Source organism: Mirounga leonina, unplaced genomic scaffold, assembly GCF_011800145.1.
Source record: "Mirounga leonina isolate KUSES-001 unplaced genomic scaffold, KU_Mleo_1.0 Mir_101595, whole genome shotgun sequence".
NCBI classification, from domain to species: Eukaryota; Metazoa; Chordata; class Mammalia; order Carnivora; family Phocidae; genus Mirounga; species Mirounga leonina.
Genome location: NW_023270158.1, coordinates 15711630 through 15734514, shown reverse-complemented (window position 1 = coordinate 15734514; position 22885 = coordinate 15711630). Strand labels below are relative to the sequence as shown.

Genomic DNA, 22885 nt, shown 5'->3' with positions numbered 1-22885 from the left:
CTTCCTCAATACCCACCACCAGGCTAACCCATCCTCCCACACCCCTCCGCTCTAGAACCCTCAGTTTGTTTTTCAGAGTCCATTGTCTCTCACGGTTCGTCTTACAATTTTTTTTTTTTTTTAAGTAAGCTCTCTGCCCAACGTGGGGCTCAAACTCATAACCCCGAGATCAAGAGCTGCATGCTCTGCCAACTGAGCCAACCAGGCACCCTGAAAGTCACCCAGTTTTCTAACTATTATGTGACCTTATGAAAGTTGTCAGGAAAAAAAAAGTTATTAGGTTGCAAAATAAAGGATCAAGTAGACTTCATTATTTAAATATTTTTAGTCAAAATAAGCTATTAAAATTAGTCAAGAAATAATTTTGGGAACCCCTGTACACTGTTGGTAGAAATGTAAAATGGTGCAGTCACTACAGAAAACAGTATGGAGATTCCTTAAAAAATTAAAAACAGAATTACTACATGACTCAATAATCCCACTTCTGGGTATTTATACAGAAGAATGGAAATCAGGATCTCAAAGAAGTATCTACACTCCCATGTTCACGGCAGCACTATTCACAACATCCAAGATATGGAAACAAACCAAAAGTCCATCGACAGATGAATGGATTAAAAAAATGTGGTACATACATACAATGAAATAGGTCTCAAAAAAGGAAGAAACCCTACCATTTGCAACAACATCACTGGACCTGGAAGACATTATGCTAAGTGAAATAAGCCAGACACAGAAAGACAAATACTACATGATCTCACTTATATGTGGAATCTAAAAAAGAAACAAAAATGTCAAACTCATAGTAACAGAGAGTAGATTGGTGGTTACCAGGGGTTGAGGAAATGGGGAGTTGCTGTTCAATGGGTTTAGTTATACAAGAAAAATAAGTTCAAGAGATCTGCTGTCTAATGTACTGCCTATGGTTAACAACATGGTACTGTGCACTTAAAAATTTGTTAAGAGGGTAGATCTCATGTTAAGCATTCTTACCACACACACACACACACACACAAAGCTAAGGGACACAAGGAAACGTGTGGAGGGGATGGCTATGTTTATTACCATGATTGTGGTGATGGTATAATGGGTGTTTGTATATGTCCCAGCTCCTCTAAGTGTTTACATTAAATATGTGCAGTTTTCTGTGTTATCAATTTTATACCTCATTAAAGCTGTAAAAAATAATTTCTGCACTTCTATTTACTATTAGGTAGACACTATGAGCTAAACACTACCTACCATCAATGCTGTTAGTTTCTGTGCTATGACATCTTCTTTTGCTGGTTTCTCATAAATAGCCATCATTCTTCATTCCCAACATGATACAAAACACTCAGAAACGAAAGACTTAAGTTTGGGCGCTTCAAAAGAAACACTAAAAGTTCTAAGATATTGTTACAGAAGCAAAGATGCATTTACTTCTTAACCAACTGAGCCAGCCAGGCACCCCTAAATGCATTTACTTCTTTTACTGATTAACTAAAGAACAAAAGATTGAGGTACTGGCATGAAATTGAGAGAACAATGGCACACTTGACTCCACCAGGCAACCCAGATAGAAAGAACAGAGAGAAACCAGTAGGAAGGCATGGCTAGCCATGAGAGACCCTAATTGATCATGATTTCTGACCTCAGCGGGTATTTTCTGGATGCTGAGATGGAACAGTGTAGTCTTATCCAATAGAATGTTTAAGGTGCTCATCATTTCAGAAACTACTTCTTAGGCTCTTGGTTAATTCTTCAGAGTGTGCCTGATCAAGTGCTAACAGCTGAGTTAAACCCTTCTGGATTTAACTTTGATCTTAAGTTCTAGTCTATAAATGAGAAATGCAAGTAAGAATGAGGGGTCAATTTATTTTAAGTCAATTTATCATTAAATACCAATGTGCACAGTTTCAAACATTTATAAATATCGCAATTTATAGAAAATTAATGGAATCTTAAAATTATTTTGAACAGTGATTTAACAATTATTTACAATTAACTCAACCTACTTTTGTAGAAACATAATTATGTTTAAAAGTACCCTCAACACAAAGTAATAATTTCACAGTACCTTTCTGTAATATTTTTGTCACGCAAGCGGCAGCTGCATCAATAAAACCCAAGTAGACTGAATAATTTAGAAACAGCACAATCAGAATTGCAAATGCAATTTGCAAGCTACAATTAATTCCAAACAAAACAACACCTTTTATAATAATATATAAATATTTTCCATGGTCAGCCCTGGTTGAAGAAAATATTAGGAGGCAGTATTTTCTTACTTGTAGTGAACAGAAATTAATTTTAAGATTTAAAAAAATTGACATTAAGATGCTAGATTAGGTAGGTTTTTATAACATGTAATACTAACCATTTTGAGAAATTCTTGGTTTCACTGGAAGCCATTTCTAATTACAAACCTTTCTTCAGTTGTACTAGGACAGTAAGTGGAGAGAACTGTCTGTGATCCCAAATAGAAATTATACTTGCTTACCAGCAATTAATAACATATTTGGATAGAAAGAGATTCTTGGCTTTATTCCTAAGGTTTTCTTCTACTTAAGTGTTTAACCTTTTTTGCTATTCCCTCAAAAGGATCCCTAATATGTCTAAATTACGTCAAAGGAAGGCAACTTTATATGGACTAGTGCTTGTTTGAAAACAATATTTACCATAGTATTCCACAGTTTTGTCTTTTTCCTTTTTTTTAAAGACATATATTCAACTAAAACAATTAAATAAAAAGATAAGGTATAAGAAATATAGTTGAAGTCACAATAAAGTACATTTTCTTTTATTGACATGGAACATATACTTAAGCTTTAAATGCTGGCTCTTTAAGAAAAAGTTTCTCCTTGTAAATATGCATAACCGTTGCCCAAAAATGTATACAGTGTTTTCCCCAAAATATTTATACACATAGTGGTCCAGTTAAGACCAGCCCCATTATAACCTACTGAATACAATGTGCTCTGAATTTATAAACGGGCTACCCTCTGTATATAAAATATATAGGCATGTATGTTATACATACAAAGTAAGAAATATAAAAAGGAGAGGTGAAAAGAAAAAGGGTTCTTCCCTGTAAGATCCAGACAGAAATTCAGTGTAATTAGTGAGATCATGTAAAATGTACTCTTAATTTATAAATGGGTTGCCCTCAGTATATAAAATATATATATAGCCATGTATGTTATACATACAAAGTGAAAAATATAAAAAGGAGAGATGAAAAAGAAAGGAAAAAGCGTCCTTCCCTAGAAGACCCAGACAGCAATTCAGTGAATTAGTGAGACCATGTAAAATGTCCGACGGATTTCAGTTTTGGCAAATACCTTTCTGGAAAATATCTAAGTTTGAGAGTACTAAATTTCCATTTTAAGGATTTAGTCGAGGTGTCCATTTAAACATTCAGGGAAGATGTTGTGGTCTCCTTAATATGCAGAAAAGGGGACTTTTAAGGTCTGTTAAAGAGAAACAAAAAGCCACTCATTTTTAGCTGGTTAGTAATCACCCCTTAGTCAAGTGTGTGCAGTTCAGAGAATCAAATCCTAGACCATCAGCGTTTGAGTGTGTTTGATGAAAGATTCCAATGAAGGACCTGAATTCTTCCTAGATCTCAGAGGGAATGGGGCAGGACGCGATGGCAAAGGAGGGGTCAGCCCCCAAGGTGGCTGGTCCAATCTTAACTCTTGATGTTAAAAAACACACCAAATGTTTCTATAGCATTCTTTCTGCTGCATTTTCTTTATTTCAAGCCACAGGTCTACTTGGAGGGTCATGCAGCAAGTGGCTTATAAATAAAATCAGAGTCTACGAATAGTGTCATCACATTAAGAGACAATCGCTGGATTCTTTCATTAGGCAAAGAGCTTGCATCTTTGGAATCCATGAGTTGGTATCATTTATGGGATACCTAAAACGGGGGACAAAAACCACATATATGAGCAACAACATACACACAATTTAGGAGTTAAGGCAACGAAGACTATTTAATCATTTGAGCTACACATTCCACATGATTTCTAAATACTGCTTCACAGTTAAAATGCAACAAATATAACTAGGCCAATTCCAAAATTAGCAAATATTAACACTATTGCTAATTGTTTACCAAGGCAAGTGACTCCCACTGTTCTCAAATCTCAGCATATGTTACCAAGAGAGAGAACCTAAAGATGGTAACCATATCCCTTTGGGAGCCTAGGAATTCAGACAAATAATGTATCCCTTAGCTTAGAGATAAGCTGTATGTCTCATTTTGATAGAGAGTAGGCCTTTTCCTCCTTCACAGTACCAAGGGGGAAACAGGAGAAACAAAAAATCAATGAAAACATTCAGGTGCAGTATTATCCCTCCTTTTCCAAATCATCGTCATGCAGCCAAAACAACAAAAAAAACCACCTCAGGATAATGAAAAAATGATATAACTTTTCCTCAAACAACTCATAAGTTTCTTTATAAATCTAAATGACTTATTTTTGGATTATCACAGTATTTGGAAAATATTTTTGGATACCCATTTTGGATATTTTGGAAAATTATAATATTTGGACTTTTCCACCAAACATTCCCAAGAAGCAGAAAGAAAACAGACATCTGTGAATTCTGTATAGACTTGTGTATACAGAAGCCCTTCATAAGGTGGAAAGCACTAATACCAAGATAAGGTATTGTTTTTATGAAAGAAGATTTGAATAAACATCCCAAATATGAAGGATACAGAAAATGGTAGCCTAGTTTTAAGTTCTCATGCAAGTAACTCATATTTTATCATTAAAAGATAATCTAATGTTCTGCTGATGTAAACACTTTTCATTCCATATTTATATATAGCGCTAAGCTAATGACGTCAAGCTGAGTTAAGGCTTGTTGGATTTCTACAATCAGATGCTCCCTCCATATCAATAAAGTTTACATTTTACATGTTAAACCCAGGTCAACATCTGATTAATTACAAGAAATAATTTAACTCTTTCCCTTGTTATGAAGATTTAAAAAAAATTTCACTTTCTTGGTAACATATGGAACAAGTCATTGCCATGCAGTCCCTTAAGCCTCAATTGGAAGAAAAATCGAGCTGTCATCAGGAATAGCTCCCCAAAACGATTATTACATTTAAATCATCACAGGTTATGCAATGTATTTCATAACATGCTGAGCAGTTTTATTTTTCTAAGAATAAGCAGAAGTTAATGTGCAAAAAAATAATTCGGTTTTAAGTTTGACTCCCCTTATTTTAGCAGTAATTTTTAAAACTTCATCTCACAAAATATATTCTTTTAACTAAAATAAAAGCGACTATACATGTTCCCCAATTTTAGAGTTTTTCCAGAGACTCTGCTAACATACTCTGGTGGAAACTCTTACCAGAATTGAAATATTTAGACCCACGTGGCAAGTTTTCTTGAGTATGAAGAACTTATGTACGTTTGAAAGCCAATTGAATTACTGTCAAAAATTAGACTTTAGTGTCCACCTGTCACCCTGAAAGTCCTCTCATGGAAGCTTTCACAGCACACTACTTTCACTTCTGCTTCCTGCTGCGGCTGACAGCAGAACGTGGCCCCTCAAAGAAACTGTCATCTACCAACAATAAGAGAATTAAGCAGAGCCACAGTCCTCAATTCTGACTGCTCTGAAAGATTAACTGGTCTCACAAATTAGACCTTTCATGGATTTGCCAGGTTCCTCAGCACAGGAAGAATGAAAAACTCTAAACATTTTCTGCCAAGTTATACACAAATACATTAGTGCTAACTAATAAAATTGTCTAATTTAAAGAGTAACTGACCTGAGATGTACCTTGCTCCGATTAACATTACCATGCTACTCACTATAAAAAAGCCCAAGGGTAGACTACAGAAGATACTAGGGTCACCTGTGGTCATCCAAGTAGAAGGGAATTCCAGTCAAGCAAACCAAAAGAGAGACACATAATTACAATATTTGTGTTAAGAATCACATGACAGCAAAACAAAATTAAGTTATAAAAATAGTATATTCATAAAAGCTAGCAGAGTTATTACTTCAAATCAAAAATATAATCAATATTGAAGGCTTATGACAGTTAACGAACAATATGGGTAGCATGCCACAGGTAGCCAAGAACATAATACATATATAAACCCACATAAGCCTTCCACTGGCAAAGCTGAAGAGAGTTGATGGAGAACTTTTTGGGAGGCTGTTGATTTTAGCTTTTTTGATTCTTACCCCAAAGATACTAAATGAGCAATCCAATTCCCCCAAGATTCAAGGTAGAGATCCTTTAGTTATCAGAGAAGAGTTATGCTGGTCTACTAAAAATGAACTTCAAACCCTATTTTTGCTAAGATACTGGTTTTGTTTTCTTTTTTAAACAGAATTTGCTATGTAAGGAAATGCACCTCCCAATCAATATTACTTTAATTTAAAAACTAAATTGTAAAGGGGCACCTGACTGGCTCAATCCGTGGAGTGTGGGACTTTTGATCTCAGGGTTGTGAGTTTGAGCCCCATGCTAATTGCAGAGGTTACTTAAAAATAAAATCTTGAATAAACTGTATGAATCCATATGTTTTTTAAAAGATTTTATTTATTTGAGAGAGAGAGCACAAGCGGGGGTGGGCAGAGGAAGAGAGAGAAGCAGATTCCCCGCTGAGCCCACGTGGAGTCCCATGCAGGGCTCCATCCTAGGACCCCGAGATCATGACCTGAGCCGAAGTCAGATGCTTAAATGACTGAGCCACCCAGGCAGCCCCATATTTTTTTTAATCTATATATGTATGTATGTGTGTATGTATGTATGTATGTATGTAAACTCTACATCCAACATGGGGCTCAAACTCATGACCCCAAGATCAAGAGTCGCAAGCTCTACTGACTAAGCTAGCCAGGTGCCCTGTGAATCCACATTTTTAAAAAACTGCCTGAGAATATGGTTGTGTTGGTATTTTCTAACTAATTTCTGTCAAAATCCCTTCCTTTAAAGAAAATTCTTTATTTACATATGCTTTTCTTGATTTTAAAAATTATGTATCTCTATTATTTAATGCTCTTTTAAAAAGAAACATATTCAAAATTAACCTCCAAGTTTTAAGAATATGCAACCACTGGATGAAAGGGCTTCATTGAAATGCAGCTAGTTAAATATTTGCTATGAGCATAGTTTTTGATATAATAAACTGACAACAGTCATTTATTTGCCTTTTTGGGAAAGGATTGTTTTTTTTTTCCCTGCACCATACATTTCTTTCCCTTAGAAGGTAGATTAAAAGAGGGGTACAAACCATTTTCCTCCATTTTACCACTGCTTATGTTATTTTTCAGATAAAACCAAGGTTTCTTTTTGTTTCCATATTTGTGGAGACCACATTTTAATTTGATTTTAGGAAAGGGAACATATATTCTTGTTCTTTTAGAGCAAGCCATCAGTTACACTAAGTTCTTTTTTTTTTTTTTCAGTTCGGCTAAGTTCTAATCACTAATTTCCTGATATGGCTACAATGAGTTCTAGTATGCAAAGAAGACCCTGAGGACTATCTGCATTTACAAGTCCTTACCAATTTAGGTGGCATTTATTTATTTATTTTTAAATTTATATTTTATTTTATTTTATTTTTATTATGTTCAGTTAGCCAACAGGTGGCATTTATTTAATGAAAATATATCCCTTTTGGTCACACACACACACACACACACACACACACACTTACTTGTTATTTGATAGCTGTGCATTTTAAACCAATTTGACCTGTTTTCAAAATGTTGTTTCGGTGTGTTTGGAGTGCAAAGCCAAGCTTATCGTTTATGATAAGCTCTCTCTAAAAAGTATCAGACTCCCAATCACTTCTACAACATTTTAAACACATGTCAAAATGTATATTAAAAATTATTTATAATATAGTCAAATATAGTTAGAAATAAGAAAATAAATATGACTGCTTCAAAAGTGCCAAACTGCTTTGGAGATGAAGCTAACATATATTTTCCCCATAAACTAAAGCAATTTAAAGAGCATAAAAGACCAGGTAGCAATTCTAATATCCTTTCAAGATTATTAAAATAGGATTCTATCTGTACTGCGACTATTATAGAGCTTATTGATATATAGTCATATATAGTTTATACTGCTTAAATAAATACAATTGGCATGTCACTAACTGAATATAATTCTGAGTTTATTACACAGCTTAGAGACTCAGTGTTATACATTAGAGTGTGTTTCATAAATCTACTGAAAATCATCTTCAAACTCTTAAATGCATTGCAGTCTGAAACAAAAACAGAATGTGAAAAATCTAAACCTCTCAATAGCAGAAACTAAAGAAATCATGCAATTTTCTTTCATCAACTTTTTCTTATGTTTTAAATTCACTGACAGTGAGGTATTCAAACAAAGTGAAAATGATCAGTTGGTTTTATGGGAACTTTGCAATTAAAATTTGATCTTCAACTGCTAGCTAGTAAGGTGTGTGTGTGTCTGTGCGGTGCAGGGAGGGACAAAGGGACGACTGTGCCATTTAAAAAAATCCAACAAGTCAACGAAAACATAGGACTCAACTGCTCATTAGCCACTGATTAAGGGCAACCAGAAAATAAATCAGGGTCCATGTTGTTATATCTTGCATAGCAACTAGCACCGGGCTAGGAAAACACTTATGATTGAGAAGTTTTGTTATAAAGGGTCTCAAAATCATAAAAGGTCTTAGTAAGAAAAGCTTTGCCACCATTTTGGAAAGAAAACGGAGTCTCAGAACAAAAGATTTAAAGAAAAAGGATATTAAGCTTATTTAGGAGGTAAAAAAGCTTCAGGTAGGAACATCCAGGACTGAAAATACAGATCAGTGATCTGTGGTAATGGATGGTTCCAGAAGGGTCTCCTAAAAGCCAGATACATTAAAAGTAATTTTATATTCACTTTTGGGTTGGAAGGCAGGTAATATTTCATTTATAAACTCTTCTCCATTAAAGTGTATGCTTCAATATATTATTGGACATTGTTCTATTTATTATGTTCTAAATCTTCATTTAGCAAAGAATTAATATATTATGGCATATTAAAGGCACGTTTAAGTCTGTTTAATTATCAAGTGCATAGTAAAGGCAGCTTAAGGCTGTCTATGACTGAATGGCTTACTTAAGCCCAATACCTTCTTACTTAAGTTTTCTATTTTCTGCCAAGAGCATTTCCCAATCGATTATGACACTTCTAATTTACTATTTGGTACATTTCTTCCTCTCTGATTCCAATGAGCTCTTAAAATGTACATTCACTAAGAACTTGGAATCAGCCTAGGAAGTAGAGAAACAGATTCTGAAATTAACATAAGTTTTGGTTGGTTCAGGCCATGAAGACAGCCCCCCAAAAAGGTAAAAGGAGACACTTAAAAAAAATAAAGAAAAGGAAGACTCTAGTTGATTTTCTTTTTCATTGAGAAGAAAGAAATAATTTTACTTTTAGAAAGCTCAGTTACCCACTGAAGTACCAGGAAAAAACTAATAAGGAAAAGAGAGGGCAGGATAGAATTAAGTACGTTATCTATCTGATAATTTACATTTTATGTTTAGAACTTTAAAGTGTTTTCAAGATGTTAGAAACTATGGACATATGATAATGCTTTTCTTCAGAGCAGCCTTGCTAAGTGTAAATAGTTAGATACTTAAATTAAGTTATTTAACATACTAAGGCAAAGCGGCAAGAAGAATAAAAACATTTTTACCACTTTCCGAAGACTGAGTTGTAACCCAACCCACTGACTTCATCACAGCTTTCTTCCATGTAGAGTAACGAATTTCACTTTCTAGAAATAGAAGGTAGGAAAAACACACATCTGAAAAGTAGTTTATGGAGATAGTCGAAGCACTGTACTTATGTTTGCTCAGCATTTTCAACAAATTGTGACACATATTCAACTGGCATGGGGCTTTACCAGAACTTGGATTTGGGTGAGATACCTGCTGGAAGGTGGAGGGGAAATTCAGCATGGTGTTCAGGGTGAAGGGAGACTGGGAGCCAGGCTACCTATGAAGACCAGGCCATTCACAAACAAGTGGTGATGAATTAGAAAGGGATTCCCATTGGATCTGTTCTCTCTTTCTTGTGGGGAGGAAGCGGGGGGAAGCTTCAGATATAGGGAAGGGGTGTACTGTAATGTGGAAAGACTAGAAGGAGAACTGTTAGTCAGTCTAGCCAAAGGATTTAACAAGTATTGATTCTTCATAAGATTCAAATTGCATTCCTGTGATACAGGATTTTTTTTACGATGGAAATCCACAGTAAGAGGACTAAACGAAAATGGGCACCACTGGTGCGTCCACCCACACGCACTCCTCCTAGTAATGCGGAGGCTTGCAGGAAGGTGTCCCTGTCAGGCCTCCTGGCCTTGCCACAGCACCTGAAGCCTGTGACACCTGAGTGACACTGCTCAAGCATCACTTGCTTCAGAAAGCTTTCCAGGGCCCCACTTATGCCCCTCCTCCATCTTCCCACACCACTTCCCACACATCTCAGGCGACCAGCCACCACAGCGAACTGTCATGGCTTTGTCTGCCTCTCCCAACATACGTGAGTCTCCTGAGGGGCAAGGACTTCGTCTTAATCATCTCTATATCCCCACATCAGGACAATTTCTGGCCTGTACTCAGCTCTAAAAAAAGTCTGCTGGAGAAGGAACTATTTATACCTAGATGCCTGTTACACATGTGCGCACGTCTGTGTCGTGTGGGGAGGCGTGGGGTTGGGGAAGGGAAGGACAGCTGACATAACCGACCAACTCTGGGCTGAGGCCTTAAAAAATGGCAAAGAAGGCTGTCCTCAGAAAACAGGAAACCCTTTGCACAGAACTTCCTTGCTTTAAGAGTGGGATTAGCATCTCGAGACCATATACTCACTCTGAACGTTATTTGTTTATTAAAAAATTGATTTTTTTCAGATGTAGAAATTTTTTCGAGCCCCCACTTAATCCAATATTAACAAATAAAAATTACCTACAGATAGAATATCAGATTTTGAAACACATTTCTACATCAAGTTACGTGGTATACTGTCTGACTATAAAATTACTAGTGTTACAGTCCATTTTCTTGTACGTGGGAAGGAATAAAATTAAGAAGTGCTGGCTTAGTCTTCCAGAAAATTAAAGAGAAATGCATTTGAAAGCTTATTTCCCAGTAGTGCAAAATCTACTTTGATGCGATTTTATACATAGGTTTTTGAAAGGCTATAAAATCAAATTCAATATATATAAAGCCTTATTTTTGTACTCACATTTATTTCAATTTAAGAGATGCACCACTGTATTTTATAAAGGTGTCGGTCAGAGCCTGCGGCTTAGCTTAGCTGGTTAGGACAGTGAATCAGGTATTTGAGGCTCGCTTATTTACTGTTGCCGCTTTTGTCAGGCTAGCTCTGCTGGGCTTAAAAGTTACCAGGATGTCCCTTAGGCCAGCTAATCATGTCCTAAAACTGGACCACTGGCACCACAGATGGTCAGCTCCATGGCTGATCTATCTCCCTTCTTACTTTTATTTTTTATTTATTTATTTTTAAAGATTTTATTTATTTATTTGAGAGAGAGAATGAAATAGAGAGCATGAGAGGGGGGAGGGTCAGAGAGAGAGGCAGACTCCCTGCTAAGCAGGGAGCCCGACGTGGAACTCGATCCCGGGACTCCAGGATCATGACCTGAGCCGAGGGCAGTCGCTTAACCAACTGAGCCACCCAGGCGCCCTCCCTTCTTACTTTTAAAAAAGGCTATGTTAGCAAGTTAGAAGCAGTGTTATCCTTTTGCATGAAAGGACTGTGAACAGTAGAAGTGGATGGCAAAAAAAAGTGATTTTGGAAGGTTTTTTCTTATAATAAGGAACTTTTTCCCTCATTCAGACTCAGTGCACCCCAACATGCTTAGTAGCCAATCTAAAACAGTAGCATTTGCTATTTTGCTTAGTTTCTGAACTTACGAATAAACAGAAAGGCAAACTGTCTCTCTTTTCCATGGTATACCATTAAAGAAATTTTATTTTTAAGTAATCTCTACACCCAACGTGGAACTCAAACCAATGCCCGCAAGATCAAGAGTCATGTGTGCTCTACCGACTGAGCCAGCCGGACGCCCCTAAATTTTCATTTTTTTAAACATACCCTCAGCATTGATCTGGGGTTCAAAGCGCTCCATTGTGACCGCAGACAGATCCTCGGGTTCGAGACTCCAAACGCCAACTCCTTCTGCGGCCCCTGCGGCCATGGCAGCTCCCAGGGCGGTTGTTTCGGGCATCGAGGGCTTCACTGAGGGAAGACGGCAACATCAAGATCTTTGCAGTTACATATGCCTAAAAATACCAGTTATTCCGAAAGAAATATTCCTCTCAGAATGCAAAGGAATGAAGGTTTACTGACCTACTGGTATATACAGAATGTCTGCTTGCAACTGCATAAGAATTTTGTTGTTGGTCATTCCTCCGTCTACCTGCAAATGACTGAGCGGAATTCCACAGTCGCGGTTCATGGCATCCAAAATCTTAAATGAACCAATGCAATGCACGTAATTAAACTACTACTCCATAATGACATCTTTGAAAATGGCAGTCTTCTACTCAAAAACCCTCAAGAGCTTCCCAAAGCCTACAGAATCAAACTTAGATTTCTTTTTTTTAATGCCTTTTTAAAGATGTTATTTATTTATTTATTTGACACAGAGAGAGAGAGAGAGAGAGAGGGAGAGCACAAGTAGGCAGAGTGGCAGGCAGAGGGAGAGGGAGAAGTAGGCTCCCTGCTGAGCTGGGAGCTCTATGCGGGGCTCGATCCCAGGACCCCGGGATCATGACCTGAGCTGAAGGCAGACGCTTAACCGACTGAGCCACCCAGGCGCCCCTCAAATTTAGATTTCTTTTTTTTTTTTCCTAAAGATTTTATTTATTTATTTACTTGAGAGAGAGAGAGAGAGAAACAGCATGAGAGGGGATAGGGTCAGAGGGAGAAGCAGGCTCTCCGCCGAGCAGGGAGCCCGATGTGGGACTCGATCCCAGGACTCCGGGATCATGACCTGAGCCGAAGGCAGTCGCTTAACCAACTGAGCCACCCAGGCGCCCTCAAATTTAGATTTCTTATTCTCATCTTCCAAGCCTTCCTTCATGGATCACACCAACCTTTCTTCTCACTACACCTCTGCCCTCACCCGAAGAACCAGCCATGCCAAATACCCCAACTTTGCACCCTGGTTTCCTGCCCTGATGCCTATGCTTTACCTAACATGTTCTACTCAACATCTTCCCAACTGTAAAACACTCAGCGCCTGGCGGATGACAGGAACTCAGAAGGTAATGACAATTAACAAAAAGAGGAGAAACTTGTACTTATTAGAAGAGAGCTTAGGCAGGCTTAATTTTTGATTAGGTATTTAATAATGAAGTATTTAATAAATTTTCAGCATTAATATATAATTTGTTTGAAAGTGATAAAAGCGGACGAAGTACAAGAAAAAAAGCCCTTATTATTACCTCCCGGGTTTGGAAACAAACAGCTTCCAATGCAGCAAAAGCAATATGGCATTTATTGGTGAACTGAGTGAGCCCACAGATGATCCTAAAAACACACACAAAGATTTTTAAGATTAGAGTGGAGTACACGAGTCAATCTGAAATGTCCTAAATATGGAAAGGTTGACCTTGGTAGACAGAGAAGTTCAGGGGAAAAATGCGTATTAAAAAAAAAAACTGGACATAAACAATGAGCAGCTTGGAAAGTCCTTATGGTCCACAATCCTGCATCCACATAGGGAAAAATCCAGGATCCAAATGAACAGATGACAATAATGTAACACCAAATCAGAATTCATCTAGACGATGTCCCCTGGATACATAATTGGCAGAGGCCTTGAAGATAAAAGATCCTAACACTGACATGGATGTGGCAGGGGCTTATTGTCAGATGACAATTTAAAGGTTCTGAAATTAATGCAATTTAAAGGTTCTGAAATTAATACTCTCCAAACAGAAAAGGTTTCCTCAACACTTTAAGATCATTTGAAAATAGATAGGAAGCTAGAAACTATAAGCTATTAGCTAATATAGTAAAAAAATCAAGACCCGTAAAAGCATACCTCATATTCAATTCTTACCCTCTCGCACTGGGCTCCCAGTAAGGTGCATATAACCCTGAAAACGCGGGGACGAAATAGCAGCCATAAGAAGTACCTACTTCTTTAGCAAGTTTTTCTAATAATAATAAGAAAAGAGAGAAACAAAAATCATTCTAAAATATTCTATTACTCTAGTCAATAAACACATCTGTATAAAAAATTAGGATAGGGCTTTTGATTTCTTATTTACTAGTAGAGCAAAATGTTCCGAATTAAAGATGTAAGCTGGGAGCAACAGAAACAAACTTCCCCACATTGAATACCTCTCACTACAATGTAATCCAGGCCAAGAAATAAAGGAACTGGATTAGTTTCATTAAGGTATTTTAACTCATTTCCACTATTTCTAAGGTGGTTGACGACGAGATGAAAAAGTAGCCTCCAGTGCGTCCCCAATAAGAAATGTGCTTCTGATTGTCTCACCTTCAGGCTGAAGTAAACAAGTAGATGAAAGAGTGGGTAGATGAGTTCAAAAATAATTATCTGTACTGAAAATAGTCATGTTAATAGTTAAATGATAGGCCCTGGGGTTTTAATGCTCACTCTAAGAGTTAAAGTTCTTTCTCATCAGGTAAATGTAACTAAACTACTTTACCTGCAGATCCTGGCCATCTTTGCTGTTCGATTTTACACCTGGGTAATTTTTATGCCCTACCTTGCCAGTTTGTTAAGTGGTGGCTACCACTAATTATGTCAATTTGTTGGTTTATAAATCTTCACAAAATAGTCTTTTTTATATAAATCCAACTCGTAATAGGAATCCATATCATTTAATGTCACATATGGCTCAAAGTACAATTATTAACAGACTGCAGAGGTAAAACATAAAAAATTTTCATTCTTTAGATTCTAACGCTTTGTTAGAACATACTCACCAATCTCCTCTGAGGTCTGTATAATTCCAAGATTGTCTCTTAGCCAACGAATAACAGCACCAGCTATAGCTACAGAGCCCTACAAAGGAAAAGGAAGCCCAGAGAGAATATACGTTATCACTATAAAAAGATTTTGTTGAGCATTTCTCAATGTATGACACTCCAAGATGGACACAATTTAAAAATGTCAACTTTGGGGCTTTTACAAATATCATAAACGAGGTCTACTAATGCAAACATAGTTTTATCTAGGTCATTAGAGAAGTTTTTTCATGACACCGGGCAAAGAAGTGAACCCTCCAGCACACCCTTGGACCTATCCAATCTGCTGTTCTATGGACTGCTGCTGAACTATGAGGTAGATTATCACCCAGAAAACATTCCCGCCCTATCTCCCAAGTTATCAGGAAAGGGCACATTAAAAGTTTTTTTCAAAACCATTTCTTGTATCTAATAGCATATTAAATCAAGCAACAGTAACAAAAAAGCGAAGAAGCTAACTACAAAGTAATTATTAAACAAAATCACCAAGGGATGGGGAGGCAGGGAGGAGGCTGTGGCAATAAGGAAGAAAACGACGATTTGGAGTCAGATAAACAGGCTGAGTCCAAGTCCTAGTTCTTAACTGCTATGTGATCTTAGGCCAATTAGTTAGGCTTAGTGAGTCTCCATTTCATGACCTATAAAACGGTGGTGACTATGGGGCGCCTGGGTGGCTCAGTCGGTTAAGCGGCTGCCTTTGGCTCAAGTCATGATCCCAGGGTCCTGGGATCGAGCCCCGCGTCGTGCTCCCTGCTCAGTGGAGAGTCTGCTTCTCCCTCTCCTTCTGCCTGCCTCTCTGCCTACTTGTGCTCTCTCTCTATCTCTCTGTCAAATAAATAAAATCTTTAAAAAAAAAAGAAAAAAAATCTTTTAAAAAAAAAAAAACAAACGGTGGTGACTATCACAACACCTACTTAAACTACTATGAGGCTCAATATGAGCACGGAGGGGAAGGTTATTACCGAATGTAAGTATTAGCTTCATTAGTTTTTTCTGTGTTAAAAAAGTATAATCCAAATTCCACTGACTGATGAATGGACAAATAAATATAGTATATTCACACAATGGAATATTATTTAGTCACAGGAAAGAATGAAGTTCTGCTATAACGTGAACCTTGAAAATATTACGTTAAGTGTAAGGAGCCAGTCACAAAAGACCATAAAGTTCACCATTCCATTTATATGAAATGTCTGCAAAAAGCATATCCATAGAGACAAAGAATAGATTAGTGGATGCTTAGAGTTGGGGTGGTGCGGTTATTCTTTGGGGCGATGAAAATGTTCTAATGTTAGGCTGTGGTGATGGTTGCATGACTCTGTATATACTGAAAACCACTGAACTGTATACTTTAACAGGGTGAATCATGTGATATGTGAATTATATCTCAATAAAGCTATTATAAAAAGATCCTGAGGAGAAAAAAAAAAAGTACCAGCACAAACCATTAGGAATTTCAAAAAAAGTTTTTTGGTTCTGATGCTTTATTCATACAGATTATTAATGTAAATTACTTCCAGAGTCACCCCAAACCAAAACATCAGGTGAGATTAAGTACAGAAAGCAGAATGTTTTTTAATCTGTTGCCTACCTCCTTGCCTCCAATTCAATTAACTGAATTACAGATGGTCACCCCTTCTTGCTGTCCATTTCCAGGATATAACTAGATGTGGAATATGATGATTCATTCTATCATTCATAGATAGCTTCTATGAGAATAAGTCACTATATGTTACTGGAAAGCTGCAGACTACCACGATCGTTCTCTTTATACAGCAGCTTTTTAGCTATAAAAAATTACTAAGGAAGAGATCTGACATCACTGGGCAAACTTAATCAGGCTTTAAAAATGGGAAAAAACCCAATTCAACAAATACCTTGAAGGGACTCTAAACCCACTGTCTCCCTCTGGAGAAGTTTTCAGTACACTTCCTAACTTTGATATGTTACGTATTTAGGTACTTAGTGGAACCATCAAGGAAAATTAAAGACTTTAGAATTTTACTCTCAAATTTCCTTTGGAAGCAAACAATTCAAAGATGGTAGCTGTTAAGGGACACCTGGGTGGCTCAGTTGGTTAGGCGACTGCCTTCGGCTCAGGTCATGATCCTGGAGTCCCAGGATCGAGTCCCGCATCGGGCTCCCTGCTCGGCAGGGAGTCTGCTTCTCCCTCTGACCCTCCTCCCTCTCATGCTCTCTCTCTCTCATTCTCTCTCTCAAATAAATAAATAAAAATATTAAAAAAAAAATGGTAGCTGTTAAAAACAAGTAAATGTGTAAGATGTTCTAGACCAGCACTGTTCAGTAGAAATATCATGTCAGCTACATATGTAATTTAAATTTTGTAGTTATCATATTAAAAAAGTAAAATGAGACAAGTAATTGCAATATATTGTTGTTTACTCCAAAATATTAAAAATACTATCAGTGTAGCATGTAATCAATATAAAAATTATTGAGGTATTTGATTTTTTGGTACTAGGTCTTTGAAATCAGGAGTATATTTTACACTTACACCACATGTCAACTGGGACTAGCCACATGTTCCTAGTGGCTTACCATATTGGAGAGCACAATTCTAGATCTAATTCAAAAAACAGGTGTCCCTTTCTCCTTATATTCTCAAAAGACACTGGGCCTAAATTGCATCTAACCAAGAAATGCAAATATTTTCAATATTTTTAGGTGAGTAAACTGATACCTTCAAACAGCTGCTGGGCTAGAAGTCTAGTGGAATGGTTTTGTGGTTGTCAGCTAGTGGAACTTTATACTTTGGGAAACCAGATGCTGATGAACCTCATTTCCATTGAAAAGGCAGTATGTTACAGGCTTATAATAATTTTTTTTTTTTTTTTTTTTTGGAGAGGAAACAACATTGTTTTAGCAAAAGGGAGTATCAGGATTTTCATGAAAAAGTAACTGGTTGTGAGCCAGAGGGCATTACTTTGATTGAAACAAAAGAAAAAAAAAAATACAAAGCCACTCTCAAGGCTCCAGAAGAAAATTATTTTAAATGTGGTCATCAGGAGTATATAGGAGTGTTTGGTTGTAAGTGAAAAAATAAATTCAATATTAAGAAAATAAAAGATAGATTAAAAACATTCATCTGAAATAAGAATATAATTTTGGTACCCGGATATAATACATGGTATTAGCTAGCCTTCTAAAAAATTAATAAAAGTGAAAGAAACCTCCAAATTCACAAAAGATGTGGTCTTCTGAATTCAGAGGCAGGGGATAAAGTGGAAAATGGCATAATGCTTTCAAAGTGGGCAGGAAAGAGTACAGGAACAGAAACCTAAAATGATAGAAGGTGATGGTCTACTTGCTATCAAATAAGTTATTGTCAATTATATCCTAAATATAAAGATCCAATACTTCAGTGTATCGTCTACACATATGAATGAATTCTCATTCCAAGGCATGACCTATATGTGAAAGGTGCATGCAAGTTGAATAGTTGTACTCTAAGAAAGACATAACAGAAATGAGAAGGTATAAAGAAAAATAAATGAAATGATGAACAGGACAAGAGGAGTAAATAACTTAAAAACTAGGGGTGCCTGGGTGGCTTAGCTGAGCTGCCTTCAGCTCCGGTCATGATCTCAGGGTCCTGGGATCAGGCACACATCGGGCTCCTTGCTCAGTGGGAAGTCTGCTTGTCTCTCTCCCTTTGCCCCTCCCCACCCCGCTCGTGCTTTCTCTCTCTTTCACAAATAAGTAAATAAAATCTTAAAAAAAAAACCCAACTAAATACATAGCCTGGTAATTGGAAGGCTAAGAAACAGGCTATGGGAAGAGGAGATTAAAAATAATGAAGTAGGGGGCACCTGGGTGGCTCAGTCAGTTAAGCATCTGCCTTCAGCTTAGGTCATGATCTCAGGGTCCTGGGATGAAGTCCCGAATCGGGCTCCCTGCTCAGTGGGGAGCCTGCTTCTCTCCCTCTGCCTGCCGCTCCCCCTGCTTGGGTGCCCCCCCGACACAAATAAATAAAAATCTTTATAAAATAACAACAAAAAAAGATTCTTTCTCTCCCTCTGCCCCTCCTCCCACCCCTGCTTATGCTTGTGCATGTTCTCTCTCTAAAAAAAAAAAAATAAATAATAAAGTAGATCTGATGTAATGTCATAGAAGACAAATACACTTTTCCTCAAGAGCTCCTTGCCATGAACAGTATCCATGTAAAGGAGACTTTTCAGGATGTGGGGTAGTTGTATGATACAAGGCAGTTATGGTTAAAATCAGTGGGTATGGAGAAAAATTATGTAAAAGTAAGATTATCCTCAAATTGCTTAAAATCATCTATTAGGCACGGTAAACATAGCTTTGTGTATGTGACAGTAATATGCATCTCTGTGTATATAATTTATACCGTACTTAATTTGTGTAAGATTACAAATGCAAAATCTAACTCCATAGCATTTTTAATGGCATAGAAGAGAGAACAGAAACCTAGAGTTAAATTGGGGGAGCATTATTTTTAAAATGTAATCTATATTATCAATACTTCAGTAATAAGTTAGGGAATTGAGATAAAAAGCATTTACTGCTCAGAAAGTATACTTTCCAGGAAAGTACATTACAAAAGTCCAAGAACAACGTTCACAAAGGCTGTGGCAGACAGATTCATAATTAAGGTGGCCTCCATGGTCCCCACCTCCTGGTGTTCATGCCCATGTGGGATCCTCTCTCCTTGAGCACGGTGGGGCTTAGTTAGGACTTGCTGCCAAGCAACAGCACAAGTCAAAGGCGAGGGATGCACGTGATGAAGTATGCATGATTAAGCTACGTAAGATTATCATGGCTGTTGTCTGGACTCTCTCCGTTCCTTGCTGGCTTTGAGAAAATAGAGGGGGCCCTTTGTTGGGGTCTTCACGTGAGAAGAAACTGCGGGTGGCCTCGAGGAGCTGAGGGCAGCCTCTGAGCTGACAACTACCAAGAAACTGAAGACCTTGGTGCTATAACCACAAGAAACTGAATTCAGCCAATAATCTGAGTGAGTGCGCCTGGAAGGAGATGGAGCGTTGGATGAGACCACAGCCTTAGCCAACACCTTGACTGCAGCCTTGTGAGACAAGTGGTTGTAAGCCACTTACATTTGTGGTAAAACGGTTACACAGCAGTAGATAACTAACACATAGGCTTATACCAAAAATGGAACATCTGGCTTAAGAAGGGTGAAAACCTCAGGGCGCCTGGGTGGCTCAGTCGGTTAAGTGTCTGCCTTCAGCTCAGGTCATGATTCCAGGGTCCTGGGATGGAGCCCCGCATCAGGCTCCCTGCTCTGCGGGGAGTCTGCTTCTCCCTCTGACCCTCCCCCCTGCTCGTGCTCCCTCTCCCTCTCCCTCACTCTCTCTCTCTCAAATAAATAAATAAAATCTTTTTTAAAAAAGGATGAAAAACTCTAAAAAGGAAATGTCAACACCATCATCATAAATCATACCAAAGAAGAGATGGGAGAAGGGGCATTTAAAGAAACTAAGAGGGCCTATACAGAAGACCTCTTTGAAACTCTTATTTAAAAAGACAAAAATGGGGCGCCTGGGTGGCTCAGTTGGTTAAGCGACTGCCTTCGGCTCAGGTCATGATCCTGGAGTCCCTGGATCGAGTCCCGCATCGGGCTCCCTGCTCGGTGGGGAGTCTGCTTCTCCCTCTGTCCCTCCCCCCTCTCATGTGCTCTCTCTCTCTCAAATAAATAAAATCTTTAAAAAAATAAAAAATAAAAAATAAAAAGACAAAAATGGCATAAGATTGGGTATGTAAACGGTATTTACTGAGTACCTACTCCAACACCAGCCTGCTCCAACAGAGTGGTGAAGCTGACAGACAAGTAGCATGGCCTCAGGCAACTTGCATCTCAGTGCCACAATACAGAACATGGAAGTCTCAAATCCTAAGTAATCTCAACTTCATCAATAATTAAAGGCCCCCAAAGGATTTCTGTTTTGTGAAATAATATTTAGAAAAAGATAAACAACAGAAGGGAGAAGCACAGCTTAAGGAAGATGGCATCCTATTAACAGATGGCAGAGAAAATGCAGACCTACTCAACTGCTCTGTTTTGCGTCAACCTCTTCCACACTAAGAAAAATTTTCTAGTGGGGGCATCTGGCTGGCTCAGTTGGTGGAGCGTGCTACTCTTGATCTCAGGGTTGTGAGTTTGAGCCCCATGTTGGGTGTAGAGACTATTTAAAAATAAAAAAAAAATCTTTAAAGAAAAAAAGGAAAATTTCCTCGTGAAAGAGTGGGACAAACTGAAGCAGTTTAATAGGACATTAAAGTTTTAGAACAACTCAAGGATCATGTGTTCCAATTCCTTTTTACTGATAATGAAAATAGGAACCTAGAGAGGTTAACCTATCAGGCCCGGATGAATCACATGCCAGGGAGGAAGGAGGGAAAAAAAAAAAAAAGAATTCTCTTGGTGATGTCCACATCAGAAATGATGAGTTTGCGCTTTAAAAATCCCCTCTCTCTGTTTGAGACACAGAGGATGAGAGGGCAAATGTAAAAAGGGAACACTAAACCAACACCTGCTGACTCAAAGGCAGAGCAGCGGTCGAGGTGGACAGAAACAGAAATGCACAACGGAGCAGGGCTTGAGACCACAAGCCTAGGAGGTTCTGCTTTGGTTCTCCGTATGCATCAGGAAGCAGGAGTGGGGGCTCCCCAAGAGGAAAGGGGTCTAAAGTAGCTTGCGCGACGCAAGGGATAGAATCAGCTTCAGTGCTTGCAGGTGGGGGCTAGGTGGCGCTCTCCTGCTTTGTGCGGAGAACTATTTGCTGACAAAGGCTGTGGCTTTAATAGAAGATGGGACTGGAAGTGAAAATTCCAAAACACATGAAGAACTCCATCATCACGAAATCAGCCGACAAAACTTAACAGATGGAAGAGAATTCACTCCAATCTGGCAAGGAGTTTAAAATAAGTCAGTGCTGGAAGAATTCAAAGAGAGAAATTAAGGCATGATTTCCATTAAAAAAAAAAAAAGCCATGAAATTATGAATCAAAAGAAAAGCGAAATCAAACAAGATCCGGGGGGATACGAACAAATAGCCAGTTAAAACTGGTGGAAATGAAGTCACAGAGTGAAATTTAAGAGTGTAATAGGTGGGGCCAACTCTAGAAGAGACAAGATGAGGAGACATACACCGGTGACTGTAACTTGCTGCCTCCACTGTGAAAGGTGGTTTGCGTCATCCGCTCCAAAGGGAAGATACACATAATCAGCTGCGTACAAGTCCTACTCCTACAGCAGCATGTGTACAGGAGAGCCACACAAAAATGTTCAGAGCAGCATTTTTCATCAGAGACGAAAAGAGAGGACAACTAAAAGGTCACCAACAGTTGCATAAATACCAAACGGTGGCATTTTCATATGGTGATGAAAATGAATGACGTCAAAGCTCTACGTAACAACACGGAGAATCTCACAGATGTGATGGTGAGAGAGAGAAGCCACATTAAAGAATACGTACTGTATGACTCAGTCTCTCTCACTTTCTCGTCTATTTTTATTTTTATTTTTTTAAAAGATTTTATTTCTTTATTTGACAGCGAGAGAGGGAACACAACCAGGGGGAGTGGGAGAGGGAGAAGCAGGCTCTCCCCAGAGCAGGGAGCCCGATGCGGGGCTGGATCCCAGGACCCCTGGATCAGGACCTGAGCCGAAGGCAGACGCTTAACGACTGAGCCATCCAGGTGCCCCTTGTCTATTTTTAATATACAAAGTATTAAAAACATGAAAACTCAACTCTGGTGTTGAGGGTTGCACTTATTTTTTAATAAACATTTTATTTATTTATTTGAGAGAGAGCATGCACAGGCAAGTCGGGGGAGGGGGAAGGGAGAGGGAGAAGC

General features: G+C 38.1%; 1 protein-coding gene across 4 annotated transcripts in view; it reads right to left on the bottom strand.

The window, feature by feature from the left end:
* Positions 1–1837: 1837 nt before the first annotated feature.
* Positions 1838–22885, bottom strand: part of GK (glycerol kinase) — an 82474-nt gene continuing 61426 nt past the window's right edge. For 2 of the 4 annotated variants that reach the window (XM_035001139.1, XM_035001148.1), the window contains 8 exons: positions 14984–15062; positions 14088–14184; positions 13468–13552; positions 12368–12488; positions 12113–12256; positions 9693–9773; positions 5783–5869; positions 1838–3904 (listed from right to left, as the gene is read on the bottom strand). In XM_035001139.1, coding sequence (XP_034857030.1) covers positions 3894–3904; positions 5783–5869; positions 9693–9773; positions 12113–12256; positions 12368–12488; positions 13468–13552; positions 14088–14184; positions 14984–15062 — 705 coding nt within the window. In that variant the 3' untranslated portion in view covers positions 1838–3893. The remainder of the gene's footprint in view (positions 3905–5782; positions 5870–9692; positions 9774–12112; positions 12257–12367; positions 12489–13467; positions 13553–14087; positions 14185–14983; positions 15063–22885) is intronic. The other 2 variants (XM_035001157.1, XM_035001166.1) reach the window with 1 other exon arrangement.